Source organism: Pelecanus crispus, chromosome 1, assembly GCF_030463565.1.
Source record: "Pelecanus crispus isolate bPelCri1 chromosome 1, bPelCri1.pri, whole genome shotgun sequence".
NCBI lineage: Eukaryota > Metazoa > Chordata > Aves > Pelecaniformes > Pelecanidae > Pelecanus > Pelecanus crispus.
The window spans coordinates 119,461,112-119,483,309 of record NC_134643.1 but is presented as its reverse complement, the minus strand read 5'-3'; the positions used below and the strand labels follow the sequence as shown (position 1 = coordinate 119,483,309).

At 41.2% G+C, this 22,198-nt stretch overlaps 1 protein-coding gene across 11 annotated transcripts in view; it reads left to right on the top strand.

Annotated features, from left to right (window-relative positions):
- Positions 1 to 22,198, top strand: part of APP (amyloid beta precursor protein) — a 190,244-nt gene that overhangs the window by 95,390 nt on the left and 72,656 nt on the right. For 3 of the 11 annotated variants that reach the window (XM_075728035.1, XM_075728037.1, XM_075728036.1), the window contains one exon: positions 21,638 to 21,771. In XM_075728035.1, the coding sequence (XP_075584150.1) occupies positions 21,638 to 21,771 (134 nt within the window). Of the gene's footprint in view, positions 1 to 4,518; positions 4,691 to 5,496; positions 5,514 to 7,368; positions 7,372 to 10,307; positions 10,322 to 12,461; positions 12,505 to 12,641; positions 12,685 to 18,464; positions 18,508 to 21,572; positions 21,772 to 22,198 lie in introns of all 11 variants that reach the window. The other 8 variants (XM_075728034.1, XM_075728029.1, XM_075728033.1 and 5 more) reach the window with 6 other exon arrangements.

The window sequence follows — 22,198 nt, the reverse complement described above, 5'->3', positions numbered from 1 at the left end:
TACACAGAGCAGACACATACCAGTGCTAGTGAGTTGTTTCATACCACTAGTATGATTTATTTGTATGTACTTGACAATATCAACTTCAAACTTGAAGGGCTTGTAGTATAGAAAGAGTCGTAATATAGTATATTTTCCATTACTGTGGCTAAATTGAAGAACTTGTGATATTTATAAGCCAGCATGATGGTATCTTTCTACTGTAACGTTAAGTTAAAGAGGTTTTTCAGAGGTGTAAACTAAACATAGGACTCAACTTCCAAGACAGGTTGGAGTTGATAGTCTAACTCCTCCTGTTTGTCCTTTTTCTTAAATCTCTTCCAATTTAACTTCTGGTTTAAGGTTTGGGACTGACTGTGCCAGCATTTAAATGAGCTTAGTTCTCATGATCATGTAAATAAATTCAAATCCTAACGAAAATACTGAGTAACCTTGATGTTTACAGTGATAGAAGCATGTAAATGTAGCTTTAATTCCCCCCCCCCCCGCCATTAGAAGTTTAATTTTTATTTCAGATTCCTCAATTGAAAATGTTGGCGTTCGCAGAGTAAGTGTTAGTCCCATGTGGAAAAAAAAGCATGCACTTGAGATTTTGAAATAATTATAATTTCCCTTTGATTTAAAATCGGTTTTCTTCAAGGAACAGAGAAAAACCCATTTATATGGTAATGAAAAATTTTAAAATGCCATTCAGAACCATATTTTATATTTCCCTCTCTAAAAACTGATCATCAAAAGTATCTAAAATGTTTGCACATAAATTCTAATTAGCTCTACTTAGAGCATTTTGGTAAATGAGTGTTTATGGAAGTACTTTCTGTAAAGGCACTATAAATCAATGTCCACATACTTGAAGACTGTGTATTTCCTAGGGTGCCGAAGTCTGTTCTTTTCAAAGAAAAAATAACACAGTCAGTGCCTATGTTTAGTGTAACTGATTAGTTTTCAGTGTATCGCTTTAACTATTAATTCAAAAGCAAATCAAAAAGCTTTGCTACAGCACTGTGCTTCAAGGAATGATCTACCTGCTTGGTTAGAAACAACTCGTTTGCATCGAGAGGCTGGAATAAGTATAAGAAGCTTGGAATGAGGAAAGTTGAATTGAACTTTCCTGATTATCTCAAAAATAATTTGTCATATCTAAGGTTTCAAAGAAGGAGGGTATTGGCAACTGTAGTCTTTGGTTTAGGGCACAGAGAAGACGAGCGGAATTCTACTATTGAAGAAGGATGGTTTGAAAACTGTAAACATCTGAAAACAGAATTCAGACAGCTTATGAACCTGGGTTATGGCAAAGGCTTGTCCTCTTTAATTTTATCCAGTTTCATGGAGCCAAAGGCAAAAATGCATCTCTTGGGGGAAGAGGGTGAGCAAGTTCCTTAAACAAAGCAAAGCTCACCGTTTAATGCTGTACTGAATACAGATTATTTGTGGTATCAAGTAAAACTGAATTACACAGTGGCAAAGAGTAACTCATCTTTTAATCAGATTTCAGTGTCAAGATTAATATATGAGGCAAAGACAGCTTTTAATTTTTTGATGAATCTTTTAGCAGTGTATGCTGCCTGCCTACTGCTAATATCTGTGAAAATACCATAGCTCATCTATCAGAGGCATTAATTGCTACACTCGGTAGCAGCGAAACGGGAAATGGTATTTGGGTTAATAGCCCAAAAAACCCTGTTGAACTTCCCACCTCTGCGCTTCATTTCCCCATCTTCTCAGAGGAGGTGGCAGAGCTGAGGATCACATGCGGTGGCTTTTTTCTATAAGGAAGAGTGATGGGGATACGGAGGAGCATGGGAGGAGCAACTGGCCCACCTACAGGAGCGATGGGACCTTTCCCAGGCATTGAAGCTGGTTTAAAAATGTACCTTTGCCCCGAAGGAGGGGTGAAGGAATGCTACTCTGAGCCCTCCACAGAGAACAGGCAGTGGTAGATGGTGGTGGTGACACTGGGAAAGGGGTGACAGCAGCAAGAAGTTTGCTAGACTGGACCAGCAACACCCTTCCCTCAAACAGAGCGATTGTGAAACAGTAACCCAGAGCATTTTCTCCCCCTCTCGTTTAAGCTTCATTTAGGTCATAAACTGTTTGCACAGTAGACCGTTTCTCTCTGCGATGAAATAAGTACCATTTAGGTCTCGCCAGCAGCAGGGCGGTGGCTGTGCAGGCTGGAGGGAAGGATGTCCCTGCACTGTCACCACCAGCCTGGTGGGAGGTGGCGGGTGGGGCAGGTCCCTGCCCACAACCCTGGGCTGCAGTACTTCAGGCTTGCTGTTTTTAAGTGTTACCCTGTGGTTTCCTGAATGCTTGTTCAAGTGCATCTTCACATGTATAAATGCCTTTAGTTTCCAAAGAGCCAATTCCTTGTTATCACTAGCATCAGCTGTTTGATGGGCAATTACCTTTGCTTTCACACATGCAAAAAAAAAAAAAAAATATTTCTGCTGCTGTTTCTGTGAGAGAGGTACCTATAGGAAATTTCAGATTAAATCTATGAGCCGTTCCCATCCTGATAACACTTTAACAATGCAAAATGAAATAAATCAGACTTTATAGCAGAACTAGTATGTTGAGGGAAATCTAGAAGGCACTTACTGTGTGGATAGAAGCCAGCCCATAGTCAACATTAACTAAGAAAGACTGAGTTGTTGAGACCTTTGTGTTTTTTGAACTGACATTTCCCGTCAGCAAAAATTCTCTTGATTATACCTGTCTCTCTAATGTCAAGAGTCACTATTCATTTTTAATTGACATGTGGCAGCTCTTCCAAGGCTGTGCAAAGTTAGCTTTGTGTGAAGATTTGACTGTATAATTGCACGGCGGGGCTGGATTTGATTTTAAAATAAGTCAGAAAAAACACTTGTGTACTAAATGTGGTCTATAATTAATCATATGGTAGTATACAATTAATTGTAATTAATGTGTTGTACAATTAAATATACTTACTTCATTTTTTCTTAAAGTAAAAAAACCCTAGTATTCTTTCACCCCCTGCTATTCCTTTCCCACTAATTGCTCGGTACAGAATTGTGACATTTGTAGCACATCCCTGATGGCTGCATACACTTGGATCTGTTTCTCTAAGACCAAATGTATGCTCCCTAAAATTGATTCTTGACATTATTTATAGATATGTGAATATGTTAAACACATGTAAAATTATACCTACATTATATATTTAAGGAAATGTAGGTATATACTGACTGCCAATGACAGTGGGACATAAAACCTGTTTATAAATAGCGGTGCTCCTGGGGAGAGTGAAGTGATGGATCAAGACAGACTCTGCAAAGTGGGATTCTTTGTAGCCAACATCTGAGAGGTGATGAGCGTGCAGGGATTTTCAGTGCTAATGCACTGGTATTTCTTCATACCTTTCAACCCTTAGAGATCTGCCTTCCACAAAATTCAAATACATGCAGAGAATTTAGAAGCTTCTAGTTGAACGTACCAGTTTGCCGATGCAGTGCGTGGGATGAAAGCAAATGAGGGGCATATTGGTGTTTAACGTTATGTAGGTTTGAAATGACTTATGCAGCACGTTGAAAGATAAAACTGGTTTTGTCTGTTTGGAACATTATTGGTAAAGGGCTATACATTTACATGTGTAATTGGCTGAATTCCAAATTGCAGGCAGAATTTGCTTTGTCTTCCTTTAATTTCTGTGGTTTGGTTCTTCCCTCAGGTTTACATGTGTTGCAGGATGTAGTCAGAGACTGTGGCAGCTCGCAATGAACACAAACAGTTTTAATTTTTTTCCTGTATATATTCACTGGGGATGAGATTTCCTCCCCTGGATGGGTTAGAGCTATGGCAGTAATTTTATATATGTGAGCCCTCAAACTGTGAATTAAAAATGCTGTGCCGGGCAGCTTGCAAGAGGGAGTTTCTTCGGCAGTGACTCTATATAAATAGGTGTCTGAAGAGAATTTGTTTTCCTAGATAACTCATAAATATTTTGGGTTTGATTTTTTTTCTTTTTTGTAAGCTAGGAAACCACCTCAATTTGGGCAGGGAGTGGGGTATATAGCTAAAAAACACCAAGAAAAAATGTGGCTCCTTTCTGCTTTCAGATGTTCCCCTTCCAGACAGGTACCGAGTGGGCTGCTTGGGCAGGAATGTGCCTGGGGCCATTGGCAGACCCCACGGGCAGCCAGTGGCTGTACCCCTCTGGCCTGGAAGCAGACTAAACTTCACACTTGTACCATTGCCACCGTGCTGGAGCTTGTTTCAGGGCAACACCCCTCAGTGTGTGCAGATAAAGTAGCTAAAAACATAGAAGTATAGGCAGGGTAGGGAGACTTAGTGGCACGAGTCTGAATCAGTTCAAAATTTAACCTTCGTTGGTTCTGGGGTGGTTTTCTGGGGAAGGGTTTCCTGTTCCCCGAAACACCTCCTTGGTGCATCTCCTTCCTCGCTCGCGTGCGTGGACACTGGGAGGCACCTAATTAAGCAACCAAGACAATACCGTTTACATGCTAAATGTGGTTCCTCCGGGTCTCCTGTGACTAGAGGTGTGCTCTGAGCAAGCCGAGACTGGTCCCTGCCGCGCGATGATCTCCCGCTGGTACTTTGACGTGGCCGAAGGAAAGTGCGCGCCCTTCTTTTACGGCGGCTGCGGCGGGAACCGGAACAACTTTGACTCGGAGGAGTACTGCATGGCGGTCTGTGGCAGTGTCAGTAAGTGCCCCTCCACGCCTCCCGCCGCTCGGCAGCGGGCCTGGGCTCACACTAACCCCCGGCCGCGGTCTATCCAACGCCTCCGCTCAGCGCTAGATCCTCACTAGCCTCTCGCTAACCCAGCATGGTAGTGGGAGACTTCCTGGTGCTGTAGACGGGGCTCTGCAAGTAGGTAGCTAAAAGCCTAACACTTCCTTAGACGAGACCTTCTCACTCACCTTCTCTTAGTTTTCTGCCAAAGTGTACTGACATTTTGTGTGTCTCTGTGTGTGCACGTACAATGCCACGTGCAGGAAAAAACACAAAGCTTCAGGTAAGTTTAAAAATAGCTCCTAGTTTTTACAGTGTATTTTCACATGTTATTTCTCACCTTTTTTACTCAAAGCAATATAAGCTCGTTATAAACACTAGAATATTTATTTCCAGCCTCGGAAGAACTGATTCTTTTTGTTGGTTGGTTGGTTTTAGTTTGATTGAATACTTCGTATTTGTAATGAAAAGGGGAGAAAATGACATTTGATTTTTAGGTTTCCCTGACGGCTGTGATGCACGTGGATGTGAATCACCTCCCACTTATTTTGTTTAACGCATTTATTTTAATGATCATTTTCCATGAAGAAAGACTGTTCGCACTGTGATTTTTGTTTTGGGAAGAATGGCTTTCTCCATCACAAGGTATTGAATCAGATGCTGGATTTATCAGCTGCGTTATGGTTCAGGAGCCTCTGGTATGCTCCACTTCCATCTGCCTTGCCTGTGCATACTCTCAGGAGAGTATTGGCTGCCATGTACATCTGAAACATTAAAGAGTGAGTAGGTATCTCACTGTCCTGCCTGCTTACAGGGCATGGAGGAGCAGAACAGAAGCAGCACGTTAGGGCTGCTTTCAGTAAAATATTTTCCAAACTGCACCTCGGAATATTTGCCATAAGTAGAAAACTTAAAAATGAACACAAATGCGGACATCAAGGTGTGCTGTGTGTGTCGTGGAGCAGAGCACCTGACCTGTATTTTATTGGAGTGGGAGCAAGAGGAGTTGCAGAGGTAGGATTGCTGCTCTGGTGCTCCAGCTGCATGTCATCTCGGCATCTTTTAGAGCTGTTCATGGCAAAGCTCCATGGAGGGATGTGGAAAAAGTCTACCACAAGGCGGGTGAGGAGGATACCTTATGGACAGTGATCAGCTTCTGCAACAAGACAGAAGATGTAGTGAAGAGAGAGAAGAACTATGTAGTAGATTGGAGTGAGGTCTATAACATATTTGCTAAAAGAATGAAATTTTGAACCAACAATGCCTAACACAGGATGTTTCCAGAGATGCAAAACATGGTTTATCTATGATTGCGTGCCCTACGACAGGCAAGAGAAACTGGCACTTTGTAATGAGTTAAATTAGGACAGTAGTAGAAAAAAAGAGAATTTTAAAGAAGAGAGATTTATGCAGTGAAACATGCAGGGTAACTGATATTGACGAGCAGTTGATATTGTAGACAGGGAAGGAGGAAAGAAAAGTAAACTGAAGATAGCTGGCTCATGCAGATTAGAGGCATAGAAAAAACACCGTGGTGAGAGAGATGTTGAACAATAAGCCTGGAAAAGCCACTTGAGCTCTTGTACATTTAGTTTCAGGTAGCCAAGATAAGGCTGTGTTTATTCTTTACTGTTATGGCAAACAGAGAATTTGTAAAGGATGATTACCTTTTTCAGTCACATGTGGGTTAGTATCATGTGTAAGTGGTGATTGGATCCCTGACAAGATGATGGCCATCAAAACTAATACTGGAAAACAGCTGAGAAACTGAACCTTTTACTGCTTTGCATCTGGAAGTAGTCTCAGTTAGCAAGGGAAGAATGACAGGACTGAATATGATTTACCAGCACAGAGCTTTGGATACTTCAGGCATTTGCCTTGATCTGTATGAGGCAAATGAAAGTCACCTACCTCTGATAGTACACCTCTTGTGACAGGACCTGTTCCTTTCCCCAGAAATAAAAAAAAAAGGGGGGGGAGGCCGTTCATCCTTACATTTCATGTCCAACAAGGTAGGATTAAATAAAGAATAGCTGTTGGCCTTTTGTAGTGACCATTCTACTTTTATGGTCAGTATACGCTGGTTTTTGTTGAAGAAGTCAGCCTTTTCACACACCTGGAAGGAATTAAGAATTATTACTGCCTTTTGTCAGCATTACTAAAAGGTCTATGATATTTTTCTGAAGGCTGGACAACAGCATAAATAAGGACTTGCAGTAGATCTAGACTCTTGCAAGATTGCAGTTTTGTTAAACGTCCAGTTTTTACAGCTTGCTTTTGGCTGCTGCTCTTCAAGCTGAGCCATATGGATGCATTTCTTTGTCCAAATTCTGCAGTGGGACTATGTGCAGACTCAAAGATCTCCAAAGATCGTGCATCTTGCATACAGAGCTGTAGTTACTCACCCAGCACTTCAAATCTGAGTGTTTCATTTCTGGCTTTCATACTGCTGCAAAATTATTACACAGAGGGGAAGGGTGTTGCTGACTAAAAGAGCAGTCACATCACAAAACAGACTTCATGAGAATTATTCTTACACAGTAAAACTTGGAGGGATGAGATTCCGATTTGTCACATCGATGATGCAGTGGTGTTGCCTTTCTTATACAGGTTGTAGGTAAAATCATAGCACCAACTGCTTGTAATAGCGAGCCGGTAGAGTTTACTGTATTACACTTCCAGTCAACGTAGTGATCTTTTTGCAGGAAATCTTCCACTACAAGGGGTGACCTCGGCCACAATCTCAAAAAGAGTATTATAGGTTGAATGAAACTTGGAAATTAGATTGTCTTCCTTCTTCAAACTTGTCTCTTGGCAGCAGAAGTTGTTCAGCTCATGCTGTTTGCAGGGATAAATGGTCTTCTAAGACTGGCAATTCTCTCGCAGCATGTGGAATCAGAAATGAAATAGGAAACAACTTCTAAATTTGCTATATATCATATTCATTAGGATATTCAGATAAGCCCAGGAGATTCCTCTCTATCTCATGAAAGTTGTTGGTGTTCCTCTCCCCGTCCCCCTTAGGTTCAGTTCAATAAAACAATGCCAAGAACATTACTATTTGTGTTCTTTCCCTAGTTACCTTGGTTTACTTTGGGATTCCCAGTTTTTGGTGTGGGTCATTTTCTCTTTAAGGAAAATGGAGTTAGGTTGAGTACTTGAGCTGCTTGGCTTCATTTGCACAACTGGTGGTGAGGAAAAATAGAGCTGGTCTTGTCTTTAAAAATAGATCTCCCAGAGGGCTTTTTTCTGGTTGTTTTTGTTTTGGTTTGGTTTTTTTTTAATTCCTTCAGTAGTTTCTCAAACAACATTTGAGTCTATCGGGTACACTTTCCAAGCTACTTTAGTTATATTTTTGTTCTTGTATGTTCATGTTATTTCAGTGTTGTATACCCTGATCTATAAAGCTGTTATTTCTGTTCCTAAAATAACTTTCTTTTCCTCTGATTTCATGTATTGTTTCAGCATCACCATGCTGTTTCTCCTTATTCTTCATCATTTTGCTGAATAGAAATGGTAATGAAAATAATAGACGTGCTGAATACAATGTTTCAGCACTTAAGTGAGATTTTGTCCTTGGTACCAATCTAATGTTGCTGAAGGAGTTTTTTTTATCTGGCTGTAGCACAGACACCACCCTCAGCCCAATCCCACGGAAGAAAAGAAGAAAAACAATGAAGTTTCCTGTTCTGTCCTGTCTTTTCCCCCTGCCCCCCCCCCCTCCCCCCGTCACTCTTAACTTAATCTTTCTATTTGATCTTTGTGCCTCCCCCCACCCCATTCATTTATTTCCTCCATTCTTTATTCCCTTTTTTCTCCAGTGTTCACATTATTGTTGCTCCCTATAAAAAAACACAGTGAGCCTCTCTTAGGCAGGAGACAAGGTGGATGCTAAAAGCACATTTTTCCTTTGCCTAGCTGTAGTTTGCTTTGCAGGATAAACTAGTTAGATTTTACAGAGAGCAATATGGAATAGTGGATAACAGTTGGGTTTCTCTTCAGTAGTGGGCAAAGGGTGATGAAAGGGTGGGATGGGAGTTTATTTTTCTCGTAGTGCGTTGAAAGTGGCCTGAACCAAAACCTGAGGATGTTCTCTTGTCACAGATACTCATATACTATTGTCGTGGTTTAGCCCCAGCCAGCAACTCAGTACCACGCAGCCGCTCGCTCACTCCCCCTACCCCGATGGGATGGGGGAGAGAATCGGAGGAGTAAGAGTGAGAAACACTCCTGGGTTGAGATAAGAACAGTTTAATAATTGAAATAAAGTAAAATAGTAATGCTAATAGTAACAGTATAATAATGATAATAATAATAATGATACACGAAGCAAGTGATGCACAATGCAATTGCTCACCACCCGCCGACCGATACCCAGACAGTTCCCGAGCAGCGATCGCTGCTCCCTGGCCACCCCCCCCCAGTTTCTATACTGAGCATGACGTCATATGGTATGGAATAGCCCTTTGGTCAGTTTGGGTCAACTATTCTGGCTGTGCCCCCTCCCAGTTTCTTGTGCGCCTGGCAGAGCATGGGAAGCTGAAAAAGTCCTTGACTAGCATAAGCAGTACTCGGCAACAACTAAAAACATCAGCATGTTATCAACATTCTTCTCATCCTAAATCCAAAACACAGCACTATGCCTGCTGCTAGGAAGAAAATTAACTCTATCCCAGCCGAAACCAGGACAACTATGAATACTGAAAATATGAATACTGAATACTAATATCCTGAACACATTGTCTACAGGAAAAAAAAAAAAACAAAACATGTTTTGTTCTGCTTCCTTGCTGAAGTCTTTTTGCCTTGATCTGAAAAGGTGGGTCTGTCCTGTCATGCAAAGCCTTAGACTCTCTCCACTATCAACGAATTTGACCGATGCTCTGAGGTCTGACAGAAATGATTTGTCTGTTGGGAAGGAACTGCTGCTGTCAATTTTTTCATTCATCACCCAGCTACACGGGAATTGATACATAACTGCTGTAGAAGTAGAAGGCTTTAAGGATCTTGTTACCAATTCCTTTGGCCTGCCAGACCACATGCTCACTCTGTGTTGATTTTTAATAAGGATGTTCAATGTTGTCTACAGTTTCTATTCAAGATAAGGACTCAAACTTCTACTGTGTGACTGGCCATAATGGCTCCTTTGAAGTCATTAGGATCTGTCAGGCAGTTAATTCAGATTTAATGATCTCAGAATGGGTATGTATTGACAAGAATAACAGAAGATGATAAATTGCTGTTAATAAAGGAATGATTTCTGTCTAACTGTCATACTAAAATTGTCATACTATGAATTTTTTCACTTGTCTCTTAATTGTTGCTTGTTAAACATCCTTAAAGCTATGGGAATTATATTATATTTTTTTAGTAAGTACTATTTTGAAATTACCTTAATGTTCAAGTCTTAACTTGGGGACAGAAGGAGCTTCAAAGCTGGGAAAATTTGTTCTCTTAAATGTGCTTCATGCGTCAGCTGTTGCAGAGGAGACTGCTCTCCCAGCAGCTCCTGCAGCCACGGCGTGGTGCGTTCAGAACGGAGTGGAATTCATGCCGCCGTGTTTTCATTTGTTCTGCATCTAAAGCGGGAGTGAGCTGTACTCTGGTGGCACAGTCAGTTTTTGAAAACTTTGACGTATCATTAAAAAAGCCTTTTATAAAACGGGGGGGGTATCATTGTACTGAATTCCTACAGCTAACAACAGAGGGAACCAACAGGTTTCAGTGTTGTCAGTTTCCTCCTTCCTTGCATAAACCCCGTCTATAAAAGCAGCAGAGCTTGAAAGTTGGTTCGTGCCATGAATGCATTTTTTTTGACAAAGTGCCTAGTGCTGGAAAATATTCATTGCAGTAACTAGCTACGGGTACTAATTTGTCACGGCACTACAGGAGATATAATTTAAAATACAGAAGTGTAGTGCTAACATTTCAAACCCTAAAAATCTGCCTTTATAAGCAGTGATATTGCAAGGAACCATTCTGCAAAATAAATATGAATTCTTTTATTTGTATTAATAAAAAACCCCAAGTTACTACAAATTCAGTAAGCCAGTCACACTAGGACACCTGTTACTTCATCACAAAGGTTCTTTATATTCAATTGTCTTACCACTTGCGAAATTAGCGGTAAAGGGGACATTACCTCTCAAGACTTTACTTAAATGTGTCCCTCTCCTACCATCTCCAGCATGAATTGCCTGTATCTGCTGGGTTTTATTTTCTCTGGCATGAAAACTCAGCCGACTCATGCGTCTTGGTGAAGTTGAGGCCAATTTCAAGTAGTGTAGATGAAATCTTCAGAAAAACATATTTTTGCAGTTCTTTATTCATTGTGAGTGCTTGACACTTACCATTCAGTTCCTAGGAGCTGTAATGGGATGAATTCTAATATAATCTATTTAAATTGTTAATTTTGACTACCACCTTTAGTGGATGCAACTGACTAATTTTGGGCTTTTAATCTATATAAATTCACGCTTGCATTTCGCCCTTGAACCACACATGGAGCCAGGGTTGGACTGGGCCTTTTTAAAAAGCAGTTGGGTAAAGTTTAGGATTCAAAAGGGAAATGATGCAAATGTTTTCATATATAAGAGTTAGACTACTACTAACTTCAAGCACTGGGAATTTTATTAATGTAATGTATTGTTGTAGACACTGTTTTTGCTGTAACTTGTTTTGTTGGGTCTAACCACAGTTCTTTTTTCTTTACTGTGTGGAACTTTTGATGACTCTTGTTTACAACCTTGTCAGAAGGCATGTTCAGGAGAGTATTTCTGTCTTGTATTTGTTCACAGCAATCTCATTTGATGTAACAGGTGAAGAATTTAATGGGTTTTTTTCCCTCATAAATATTTAAATTTATGGTGACAAATCAAAAGAGAATGACCTTGAAGCAGAGTATTGCAAAGATGCTTGAGCAAAGTTTGCTTTGGGGACCTCCTCCTGAGCACAAAATGAATTGAAGAACTCCAGGGTGGGGGCGGTGTGTGTGATCTGAGCAATTAATAGCTGAGATGAGTGTCACATGGATATGAGCAAGGCAAAATTGCATTTGTCAGGGCTGGTGAAAAGGAAGTTGCAGTCATGGTTGCCAAGTTCTAGCTGAGCATGGATAGAAAATGTATCTTGAAGTTCTTGCACAGAAGGATTCTTATATGAGAAAATTTAACTGAAACCTAGTTTAAGTGGCAAGTATCAACTTTAATTAAGGCAATAGATGAGGAATAATGTGAGTATGGTATTTTTTTTTCTTCTTCAAGAAGTCTTCATGAGGGATTTCACTAAACTGTCTTTCAGGCTGCCTATTGTTTTGATGCCAAGCCAACTATTTAAGTTACAACATATGAAAGAAGATAGGATCAGTCTTTGCAAAGTAAAGTTCAAAAGGGAATGTAACTTAAAAATGTGATTTCTCAATCTCAATACACTTAGTTCTACTTTCAGACCTGTAATTATTCTTTGAATACTAATGCAAGTTATGAAATATTACAGAAACTATGCACAGTCTTTTACGACAAAGTAGTTTAGCCTTGATGGTTAATAAAAACAATGAGATAACCCGACTGTTAAGAAAGGGAAGAACATCCCTCTGGAACACAGGGTTCTCTTTCATGTGTTAACTCTCTTCATGTCACCTGAGCCTGGAATCTCTTTCAATTAAACTAGTAGACATTTTTAAACAAGGTGCTTTCTAATCTGCTTTAGGAACATTCAGCTAATTGTCGTGGTTTAATCGTAGCCAGAAACCAAGCACCAGACAGCCACTCGCTCACTCCCCTGCCCCTGGTGGGATAGGGGAGAGAATCAGAAGAGTAAAAGTGAGAAAACTCAGGGGTTGAGATAAGAGCAGTTTAATAATTGAAATAAAATAACGTAAAATAATAATAATAAAGAACATACAAAGCAAGTAATGCATGATACAGTTGCTCACCACCCGCCGACCAATACCCAGCCAGTCCCCGAGCAGCAATCACTGCCCCCCAGCCAACTCCCCCCAGCTTATATACTGAGCATGATGTCATATGGTATGGAATAGCCCTTTGGTCAGTTTGGGTCAGCTGTCCTGGCTGTGCCCACTCCCAGTTTCTTGTGCACCTGGCAGAGCATGGGAAGCTGAAAAGTCCTTGACTGGTGTAAGCAGTACTTAGCAACAACTAAAACATCAATGTGTTATCAACATTATTCTCATCCTAAATCTAAAACACAGTACTATGGGTACTAGGAAAAAAAAAACCAAACTTCTGTCCCAGCTGAAACCAGGACAGTATCCACCCCTTATTCTATACCATCTATGTCATGCCCAGGTCCTACGTTTTCCAATAAATTCCAATTAATCACCACCACTTTTACTGTCTTTTGATATATGCACACAGATATCATTCCCTTAGTCTATGGGCCATCCCTTTAAAACATCTGTTGAGTTCATTTAGTCCATAATTTTGGGGTCCATCTGTCATAACAGTCCTTAGGGGCAGGAGAGATGGTGTGTGGTGTTGGATTGTTGCATGCTGAAGCCAGTTCTGGTTCCATCGTCACTGCACTTTGCTTGGTTTCATTAAAGTTCATTAGTCTAGGTGATTCTTACTGTAATACCGTTGATATGGCGTATAGCCACAATGGAAGTGATTGTATAGCAATTAACATCATACAATTTAATTCATTGGCTATTCTCGCCCAAAATGAAATTCCCTCGAGGTACACACTGGACTTCCCCATCCTTCCCTATCACCCACCAAGTGCACCCAGGTCTTTGAGCAAAAGCAATCACAAGGATGGGTTTTGCTTTGCCCAAGGCAGAAGTAACCCAGACTGTCTTCCCCAGCATATTTTTCATGTGCACTACAGGGACTTTATCCCCCTCTACAGTACATAAAAGTTTTGACTGGACAGGGCCAGCTCGATTGGCAGAGTCCCTGGTGTTGACTAACCAGGTGGCTTTTGCTAAATGTGTATCCCAATATTTGAATGTCCCACCACCCATTGCTCTCGGGGTAGTCTTTAACAGCCCATTGTGTTGTTCGATTTTCCCAGAGGCAGGTGCATGATAGGGGATGTGATATGCCATGCTCTTTGGCCCAGGTGTCTATGAGGTTGTTGTTGAAATGAGTCCCATTGTCTGACTCAATTCTTTCTGGGGTGCCAGGTCACCGTAAGACTTGCTTTTCAAAGCCCAGGATGGTGTTCTGGGCAGTGGCATTGTGCATGGATACGGTTCCAGCCATCCGGTGGTTGCTTCCACCATTGTAAGCACATGGCACTTGCCTTGGCAGGTCGGTGGGAGCGTGATATAATCAATCTGCCAGGCTTCCCCATATTTATATTTCAGCCATCGTCCTCCATACCAGAGGCTTTAAAGGCTTGGCTTGCTTGATTGCAGCACGTTTCACATTCATGGATAACCTGTGCAGTACTGTCTGTGGTCAAGTCCACCCCTTGATCGCAAGCCCATCTATATGTTGCATCCCTTCCTAAATGTCCTGAGATGTCATGGGCCCACCAAGCTATAAATAATGTGCCAGTCCAGATCCACCTGAGCCACTTCAATCTTAGCAGCCTGATCCGCCTGCTGGTTGTTTTGATGTTCTTCAGTGGCCCAACTCCTGGCTACGTGAGCATCTACGTGACAAACTTATACAACCAGGTTCTCTACCCAGGCAGCGATATCTTGCCACAATGCGGCAGCCCAGATGGGTTTGCCTCTGCGCTGCCAGTTGCTCTGCTTCCATTGCTGCAGCCACCCCCACAGGGCATTTGCCACCATCCATGAGTCAGTATAGAGATAAAGGACTGGCCACTTTTCTCGTTCAGCAATATCTAAAGCCAGCTGGATGGCTTTCACCTCTGCAAACTGACTCGGTTCACCTTCTCCTTCAGCAGTTTCTGTGACTTGTCGTATAGGACTCCATACAGCAGCCTTCCACCTCCGATGCTTTCCCACAAGATGACAGGACCCGTCAGTGAACAGGGCAAATTGCTTCTCATTTTCTGGCAGTTTATTATACAGTGGGGCCTCTTCAGCACGTGTCGTCTCCTCCTCTGGAGATATTCCAAAATCTTTGCCTTCTGGCCAGTCTGTGACCACTTCCAAGATTCCTGGGCGACTGGGGTTTCCTATTTGAGCCCATTGTGTGATCAGTGGGACCCACTTACTCCACGTAGCATAATCAGTTGCATGATGTGTAGAGGGGACCCTCCCTTTGAACATCCAGCCCAGCACCGGCAGTCGGGGTGCCAGCAGGAGCTGTGCTTCAGTACCAACCACTTCCGAAGCAGCTCGAACCCCTTCATATGCTGCCAGTATCTCCTTCTCAGTTGGAGTATAGCGGGCTTCGGATCCTCCGTATCCCTGACTCCAAAACCCTAAGGGTCGACCTCGAATCTCCCCTGGTGCTTTCTGCCAGAGGCTCCAGGTAGGGCCATTCTCCCCGGAGCACATTTTTTGCATCTTGTCCTGCCCGGACTGGCCCAGCTAGCTCAGTCAGAAGAGTGTTTTCCCAGCTGAAACCAGATACTAATTTAACAAAATTTTGGAAGCTAAAAGACAGCTTGAAATTGAAGGTGGAGAAGTCAACTCTCAGAACTGGTGATTCTTTTTATTGCTTCACATGTGATCCCTGAGCATACAACCACTACTTTTACAGGGGTTTTTTTCTTAATTCAGTACCAACGTGCATGTATTTTTTCTGACAGAAGAATGTATTGGTTTTTATCCGGTCTGTTAGTCCATGTTTTGTGCTTTTGGAGTCCCTACCATTGTAGTCAGAATGCTCAGGTTTTGTGAAGGACACTTTACTTTCAAAGAGTTTTTGGCTGTCTTAAATATAACTGTCAAAACACGAGGATAAAGCAAATATGCAAGATAAATAAAACCCAGCTAAATGGTTATGTGATCAGGCTGAGCTATAAATATGTAGTTGAAATGGATGAGCCTTAACATCAATGAATAACTTAATGGGAGTTCACATTATTGAGCGTCTTTGCTGAAAATTAAAAAGTGGGCAGGTGGAGTTGAGTGGCCTGAAGGACAGGAGTAGCGGGCTCTGATCGTGAGCAGCGCAGTTCACTGCTCTGCAGTTGGCTTCCAGGCAGGGAGATGTGCTGATGAGCCACGAGGCAAAAGATCTGGCTCCCAGAACTCCTGCCAGGCCAGGGGTGATGCCAACCCTTGGAGCACAGCAGTGCTGTCTATTTGCCCCCCCGCCAAAACCCTAAAAAGAAAACAGCAGCAGCAGCAACCTGCTGCTTACAGGTAAAATACTAAAACTGGGGATATGTCTGGTTTTCATTCTCACAAGGTCTCCCTTGTGCTGTTGACTGTGGGAGGAACTCTGCCCTCCCCTTTATTCTTTAGACAGGGTTCAGAAAGTGGTCTTGGTGAAAGCATGTATGAAGAGAAAGTAATTAAAGGTGAAAAGGACCGGCACTTTGTCTGCTGGTCCTCCAGCTTACAGTGCTAAGAATGAGAATAGTTGTCTCTAATGCAGTAAATTATAATTTATATATAGTACGTAAATACACTTATTGTTCTGTGCCCCAGTATCGATCTCTACTAGAAGGGATACCAGTTTGGCACACACTTTTCTCCAAGTAATTAAATTATATTAACAGCTTCTTATGTAAAAACTCATTGTGGTACTTCCTTTTTCCTACGTTTAATGGTAATTTGCTACAATCTTAGATAAACCTTTCCCAGCCTTCATTTGTCTTGTATCATTCAGTTGGTAATTTGTCTGTTTTGTAATAAAAAGGTAATCATTATTTTCCTTCCCTGTTGTTTAGATTCTGTTCATTGGTTTTGCCACCCTGCTGTAAATGCAGGAGCTTATTCACAAAAGAATGGGGATACCATCTTGTAAAAACAGCTCATTTCACAAAGTAGTAGTAGCAATAATAGAAACCCTTCTTGCTAAAGATATTCCATGTGCACTTGTGATTGTCAGAAGTGCTATAATTAGTTGTGATCATAGTCAACAACTGAAAGCTTTGATCTTAATCCTTCGTTAATGAGACAGTTGTGTATGTGGAATCCAGAGGCAGTGAATGCATCCAACTGAATACTACATTGTAGTTAGGTAATGCTCTTATTTCAAATCATTTCCCATCTTATATGCAACAGCCCATGTCATTCAGAAAAGGGGCATCTACTAATCCTTTCACTTCATATGAGGTTGGTGAGCGACTGTTTGTTCTTTCACAGGAGAGGCTGATATGGATTATTTATTTTTATGTGAAATAGTAAAACAGGATCTGGGGGCATATTGTTATATTTTTTCTTCCTTTTTTTTTCCTCTAGTCTTCTGATGCGTAAGAATTGTTGTTAAATAGCAAAATGTGTAGAGCATAATTTGGCTGTATTATTGAACCTGCGCCTCCAGGAAGGTTAGGATTTTAAAGTCTAATAAAAATTTTAAAAAAATCTGTTTGGGAATTGACAGGTAAAATGAGTGGAAGTGTGAAGAAAATGTCATCTGATACTGCATTTCTTCCACACCTGTCAACACACACTTTTTGATCAGTCTTCATGCAGTAGTAGAATGAGTTACCTTATAAAACAAGCAATGCATAGAAAATGAAATCTCCTTCTAAGAGCAGATGTGGTCAAAAAAGGAGGTCAGGCTGCAGTTTTAAGGAGTCCTTACATGTAACTGATGTCTGACCAAATATTCCCAATTTACTATGAGAAAACATGCAATACATCTCTAGAAACAAAGTCCCAAAATGTACTGGAGTGCACAGGATAGGGTTTGTGCCAACAGACATGAAGAAATTTTAAAATGTTTCTGCTTTATGCCAAAGAAGGGAGGCTCAGTATTTTTGTAACTCTTATCTTTTTTTTTTTTTGGGGGGGGGGGGGGGGGGGGGGGTAGGCTGTCGGTTATCATTATGTTGGAATCACAAAGGGTTTTTTTAACATACTGTTGATAATTAGGATTTTTTTTAATAGCAGATGGAGAAGTCACATAGTCATTTGCAGCTTTTGTAAACACAAGGAGCAGAATCTTGTAGGGTCATTTGTTTTTAAGCAGACTAGTTATTTTTTGTCAGAGAAACACTTCTGATTTCAAATTACATGAACAGCTAGCCACTCATGCAAAGACCACTTCTGAATTGTAGTTATAACAGAAAACAAAACCATATATGACCATTTCATCTCATGTTTTAGTATTTTCCTAAACATATGCGCTGAATTTCTTTTTAATGTCAATTATCCCTGTTTTTTTAAGAGTTTAAACAGTGTCTCTGTTTGCAGAGTGACATGTGGTTGGTGTTGGTAGGTTGGTCGGTCCCTGCAGCCACCAGCGGCCAAATAAACGTTCTGGGAGCGGTAGGCAGGACTCACGAGTCCTTACGGCTGGCTTTGCGCAAGCTCAGCCTGCTCTGATGTGTGCTGGGCATGGACCGGTGCCAGCAGCAAGCAGGGAGGGAGAAAACCCCCGGTTTACCCCTTGCTTTCACACCTGTTCACTGGCTGGGTTTCGGAAGAAGATGCTGAGCCAGGATGTTTTCAAGGATGATTTTGGGTGAATCAGCATTTCTTTGCGTAAATTGTTCAAAAACTTAATTGCACTTACTGTGGAAAGTGGGTGGCTTATTTCTGGCCGTATATCTGCCTAGCTTTGGTGTCCAACCATCAGACCTCAGCTGCTTCTTTCCGATAAAGCTGTCGTCAGAAAACTTTTCTCAGTAGAGATTTTCTGAATGAAATTAGTAGTCCACTGCCTGGTGGATGAGTATAACTGATTGAGCGTCTTACCATGAAACAGATGCCCCAAGCTCCCGTCAGCCCACGTGCCTGTTTCTAAGCCCTCTTTCTTTTTGGGAGCACATGGTGGAGAGCCCCATGTGGCGTTAGCACCAGCCTTTTGCCTTGCGCGGAAGGTCAGGGGTAGTAGCTTTCTCCTCCTACGCAGCGTTGCTCTTGTTCAGCGTTACCCTCTTTAGCGTTGGCTTGAGACAGCAAGCTGCAGTCGGATCTCAGTGTACTGCCCGCAGCCTTTCCCGTGCTCCTGGGCGTAGCCTGGCCGTCTCAGGCATGCCAGGTCTGTGGTGCTTCATGCCTGGTCTTCGTTTGATTTGCTTTTGCACAGCTTTTGGAGGGGGCTGGGTGCTCTGACATCCGTGGCACCAGGCACTGAAGTCAGGTTTTCCAGTTCTCAGCACCCGCTACTCTCACCTGTTCAGAAACACACCAGCAAGCATCCTGGTGGGAAGTAAGCATATCGTCCGAAAATCTGGGCCCTAAAGGCTGCGCATGTAAGACGGGAGCTTTTGAAAATCAGACCTTGAATGTACAGGTGGCTTAACTGATCTCAGTGCAAACGCTGGTGACCTTTTTTCCTGTTCAATAAATTGAAGGTTAAATTTGCATAATTTATTGGACAGTTATTTAGATCATCACTTCTTTCCACTCACATTTGTACAGACTTAAGTTCAGTTAAAAAAAAAAAAAAATCTATAAAAGATGGAGAAGGATGACGAATGCACTTGAGCTCTCCCCAATCGATCTTCCCGTGCTAAACCCTGTGGTGTCCTGCAGAGGCAGCGATGGAGAGTGTAGGCAGAGGGGAATCCCCTTCACGCAGAGCCTGATTAAACTCTGGAACTCACTGCCACACCATATTGCGAATGTTAAATCTCATGCAAGTTTTGGGGGAAAAAAAATAAAATTAAGAGTCATGGAAGGAAAAATCCAGCAAGGTTAGTTAAATGTTGCAAAAGAGTATTTACTGCTCTTGCCTGGGGGTGTTTGGTGAACCCCCATCAGGAAACTGGAGCCTGGAAGGGATGGCCTTTGCTCGGTCTGACACTCTTAAATTTCTTCCTGCTTTGAAATAAAATTTTCATTTTCTAAATGGAATTAAAATGTACTGTACTTAACTGCAGCTTCAGGAAAGACAAAGATTAAATTAATTTGGTACTTGAGAGATTAAAAGGCAAAGATATTTAGAAATGCTTTTGAGCATTACAGAAATGTTTTCACTCAGTCCGAGCTTTGGGTGATTTGGTTTTGGAATTGCTTACACTGGCTGTAGCCTTTCTGGCAGGCAGCACTGCACCCCAGCACTAACCACATTATCATTGAAAATGGGTTGTTACCATTAAGAGTTTAAAAAGAAAGAAAAATTTTATGCTTTTATAACAGTATCAGAGACCTTAAATTGTCAGAAGTTGTGAGAGTAACTGCTGAAAATATTAAGAGTTGCATTCTATTTTTATAATTTTTGTGGCTTGTCAGGAAGCTTATTTATTCCTGTTTGATTGTTACAGTACTTCAGTAACAAATTAAATATTTATGAAACAAATCTAAAAATGGTGGGAGGAGTGATAATTTGCACTGCCTATGACTTCTCAATTGGAGTTTTTTTGGTTGATTGTAGATTTTTTGTTTGTTTGTTTGTTTGTTTTGAGACAAGCAAGGCCTTTCCTTTGATCCAGTGAGTAACTTACAAAATCCTCTGTGCAATTTATACCAACAGCAGCCAAAACCATTCATGCCTGTTGCAGACAACATGTAGAGATATCTCATATGCAGCCAAATCCAAAGGCTTTCTGTTCATTTTTGGGGGTTTTGTTTGTTTTGCTTTTGGGGCTATACATCTAAAGTAAAATTGGAGGAAAAGTTTGGATTTTGGTTTAATTTTTTCTTAAAATTTGAGGACCAATTTCATTGGGACTAACATGTAGTTCTAACTGATTTTTTTTTTTTAATTGCTTTTCATAATTTAACATAGGTGTGTTTATATTCAACTTGTTTTGGGGATAGTAGTCATAAATAAATATTGGTTGTTATTAATCAGTCTGATCTTCAGATTAAAGTTTGCTTTTGTTGAAGACATTGAGAAAAGTTTGGGGTGTGGGAAGGTCCTGGGTTTTTCCCTACCTGTATTAGTCTATCTACTAAAATGTGTTACCTCTGTAAGTGAAGTTAATGGTAGTACATGTAGTCAAACAAGTTTTAAAAAAAAATCCTGTGTAACTATGTGTACAGTCTTTCTTTGTCAGAATTTTTAAACTAACTTAGCAATTGTTGAACTAAATGTGACCAGAGAAATGAAACTCATTATATAATAAAATTTTTAGGAACACTATCATTGAAATGAAGTAGTTGATCATCACTGGAGAGTTTTTTAAATTGCTGTTATGGCCCTAGTACAAAAACGTTAGTCTAGTTAATGTAGGGGTTGTTGGATGTCACTGTGTGGTGAAGGAACTGTTGCTCACTTTGCTTGAATTACCCCAAATGCAAATCTTTCCACTGCCAGTTTGACAGGTATCACCTAGTTATCCGACAGGAATGACTAGCAATTAGTGCAAGCTTGCTGATTATTTCCAGCATCCGTGAGGGGTTTTCTTAATCAAAGTTGTTACAAATAAAATAAATATCTGTGAGGCCAAACTGTCACTAAGGGAAGGATTTGAGGTACTTCATTAGGGTACTTCGGGGTCCATAGGTGCTTTAAAACATCTTTGCATTGGCACTCATGTGTTACAGTTTACCTTTTAAAAATAAACTAATATACAAAGCATGTAACTTTGCAAAGGGCTTTCTGCTGGCTTATGTACTTTAGTCATTGCCAGGCTTTTTTTTCCTTGGAATTTTTCCTTTGGCAGCAGTTTCTAACTTGTTTGAATAACATTGCTTTGTTCACTCTGAAGAGTTTCTCCTGCTTTATAAAATGGGGCGGGGGGAAATCCTTGTATATTTTTATATATATATTTGCTGCTTGTAACATATCTGCCTAAACCACATTTTTATATCTTCCTCTGATGTTAAATGAATGGCTTTATTCTGATGAAAGTTAGAACAGATGTTTCTTGCTTGGTCCAAGTAAATTTTACCTGTACTAAAGTAGAAATTCTGCTTTTCTCCTCCTCCCCACCCCCCCTTTCCTCTCTCTGCCTCAAAATTTTACCTCAGTCCCTACCACTGCCGCTAGCACTCCTGATGCTGTTGACAAATATTTGGAGACACCTGGAGATGAGAATGAACATGCCCATTTCCAGAAAGCCAAGGAAAGACTTGAAGCTAAGCATCGTGAAAGGATGTCTCAGGTAAGGGGAGATTTCTTTATTCCTGAATGTGCGAGTTTTGTCTGTCAAGTCATAAGATGCTCGGGATCCTTCATCTTCTTATTTCCCAAGACTTCAGTCAGCTGCCCTGCCTGTTTGCAATGCTGTAAATACACCATTTACTGCCTTTCTGACTGTCTCAGAATTCAGCTGGCTGGGGCATACATTTGTGGTTGGGTCACAGCTGCAATCGTAAGTTGCTACAGTTACTTGTTCTGGTAAAAAGGAAAAAAAAAGTCTGTTAAAAATTGCTCTCATGTTTGTGGAAGAATGTTTGGTTTGTGAGATTATTCTTATTTCTAAGTAAAGAACTTGACCACTGTATTAGTTGTCCTTCCTCTGTAGCAGCTGAGGGAGATCGCTTGTGATTAGCTTCGTTCTCCCTGTGGAGAGAACGTGGGGTGCCGTG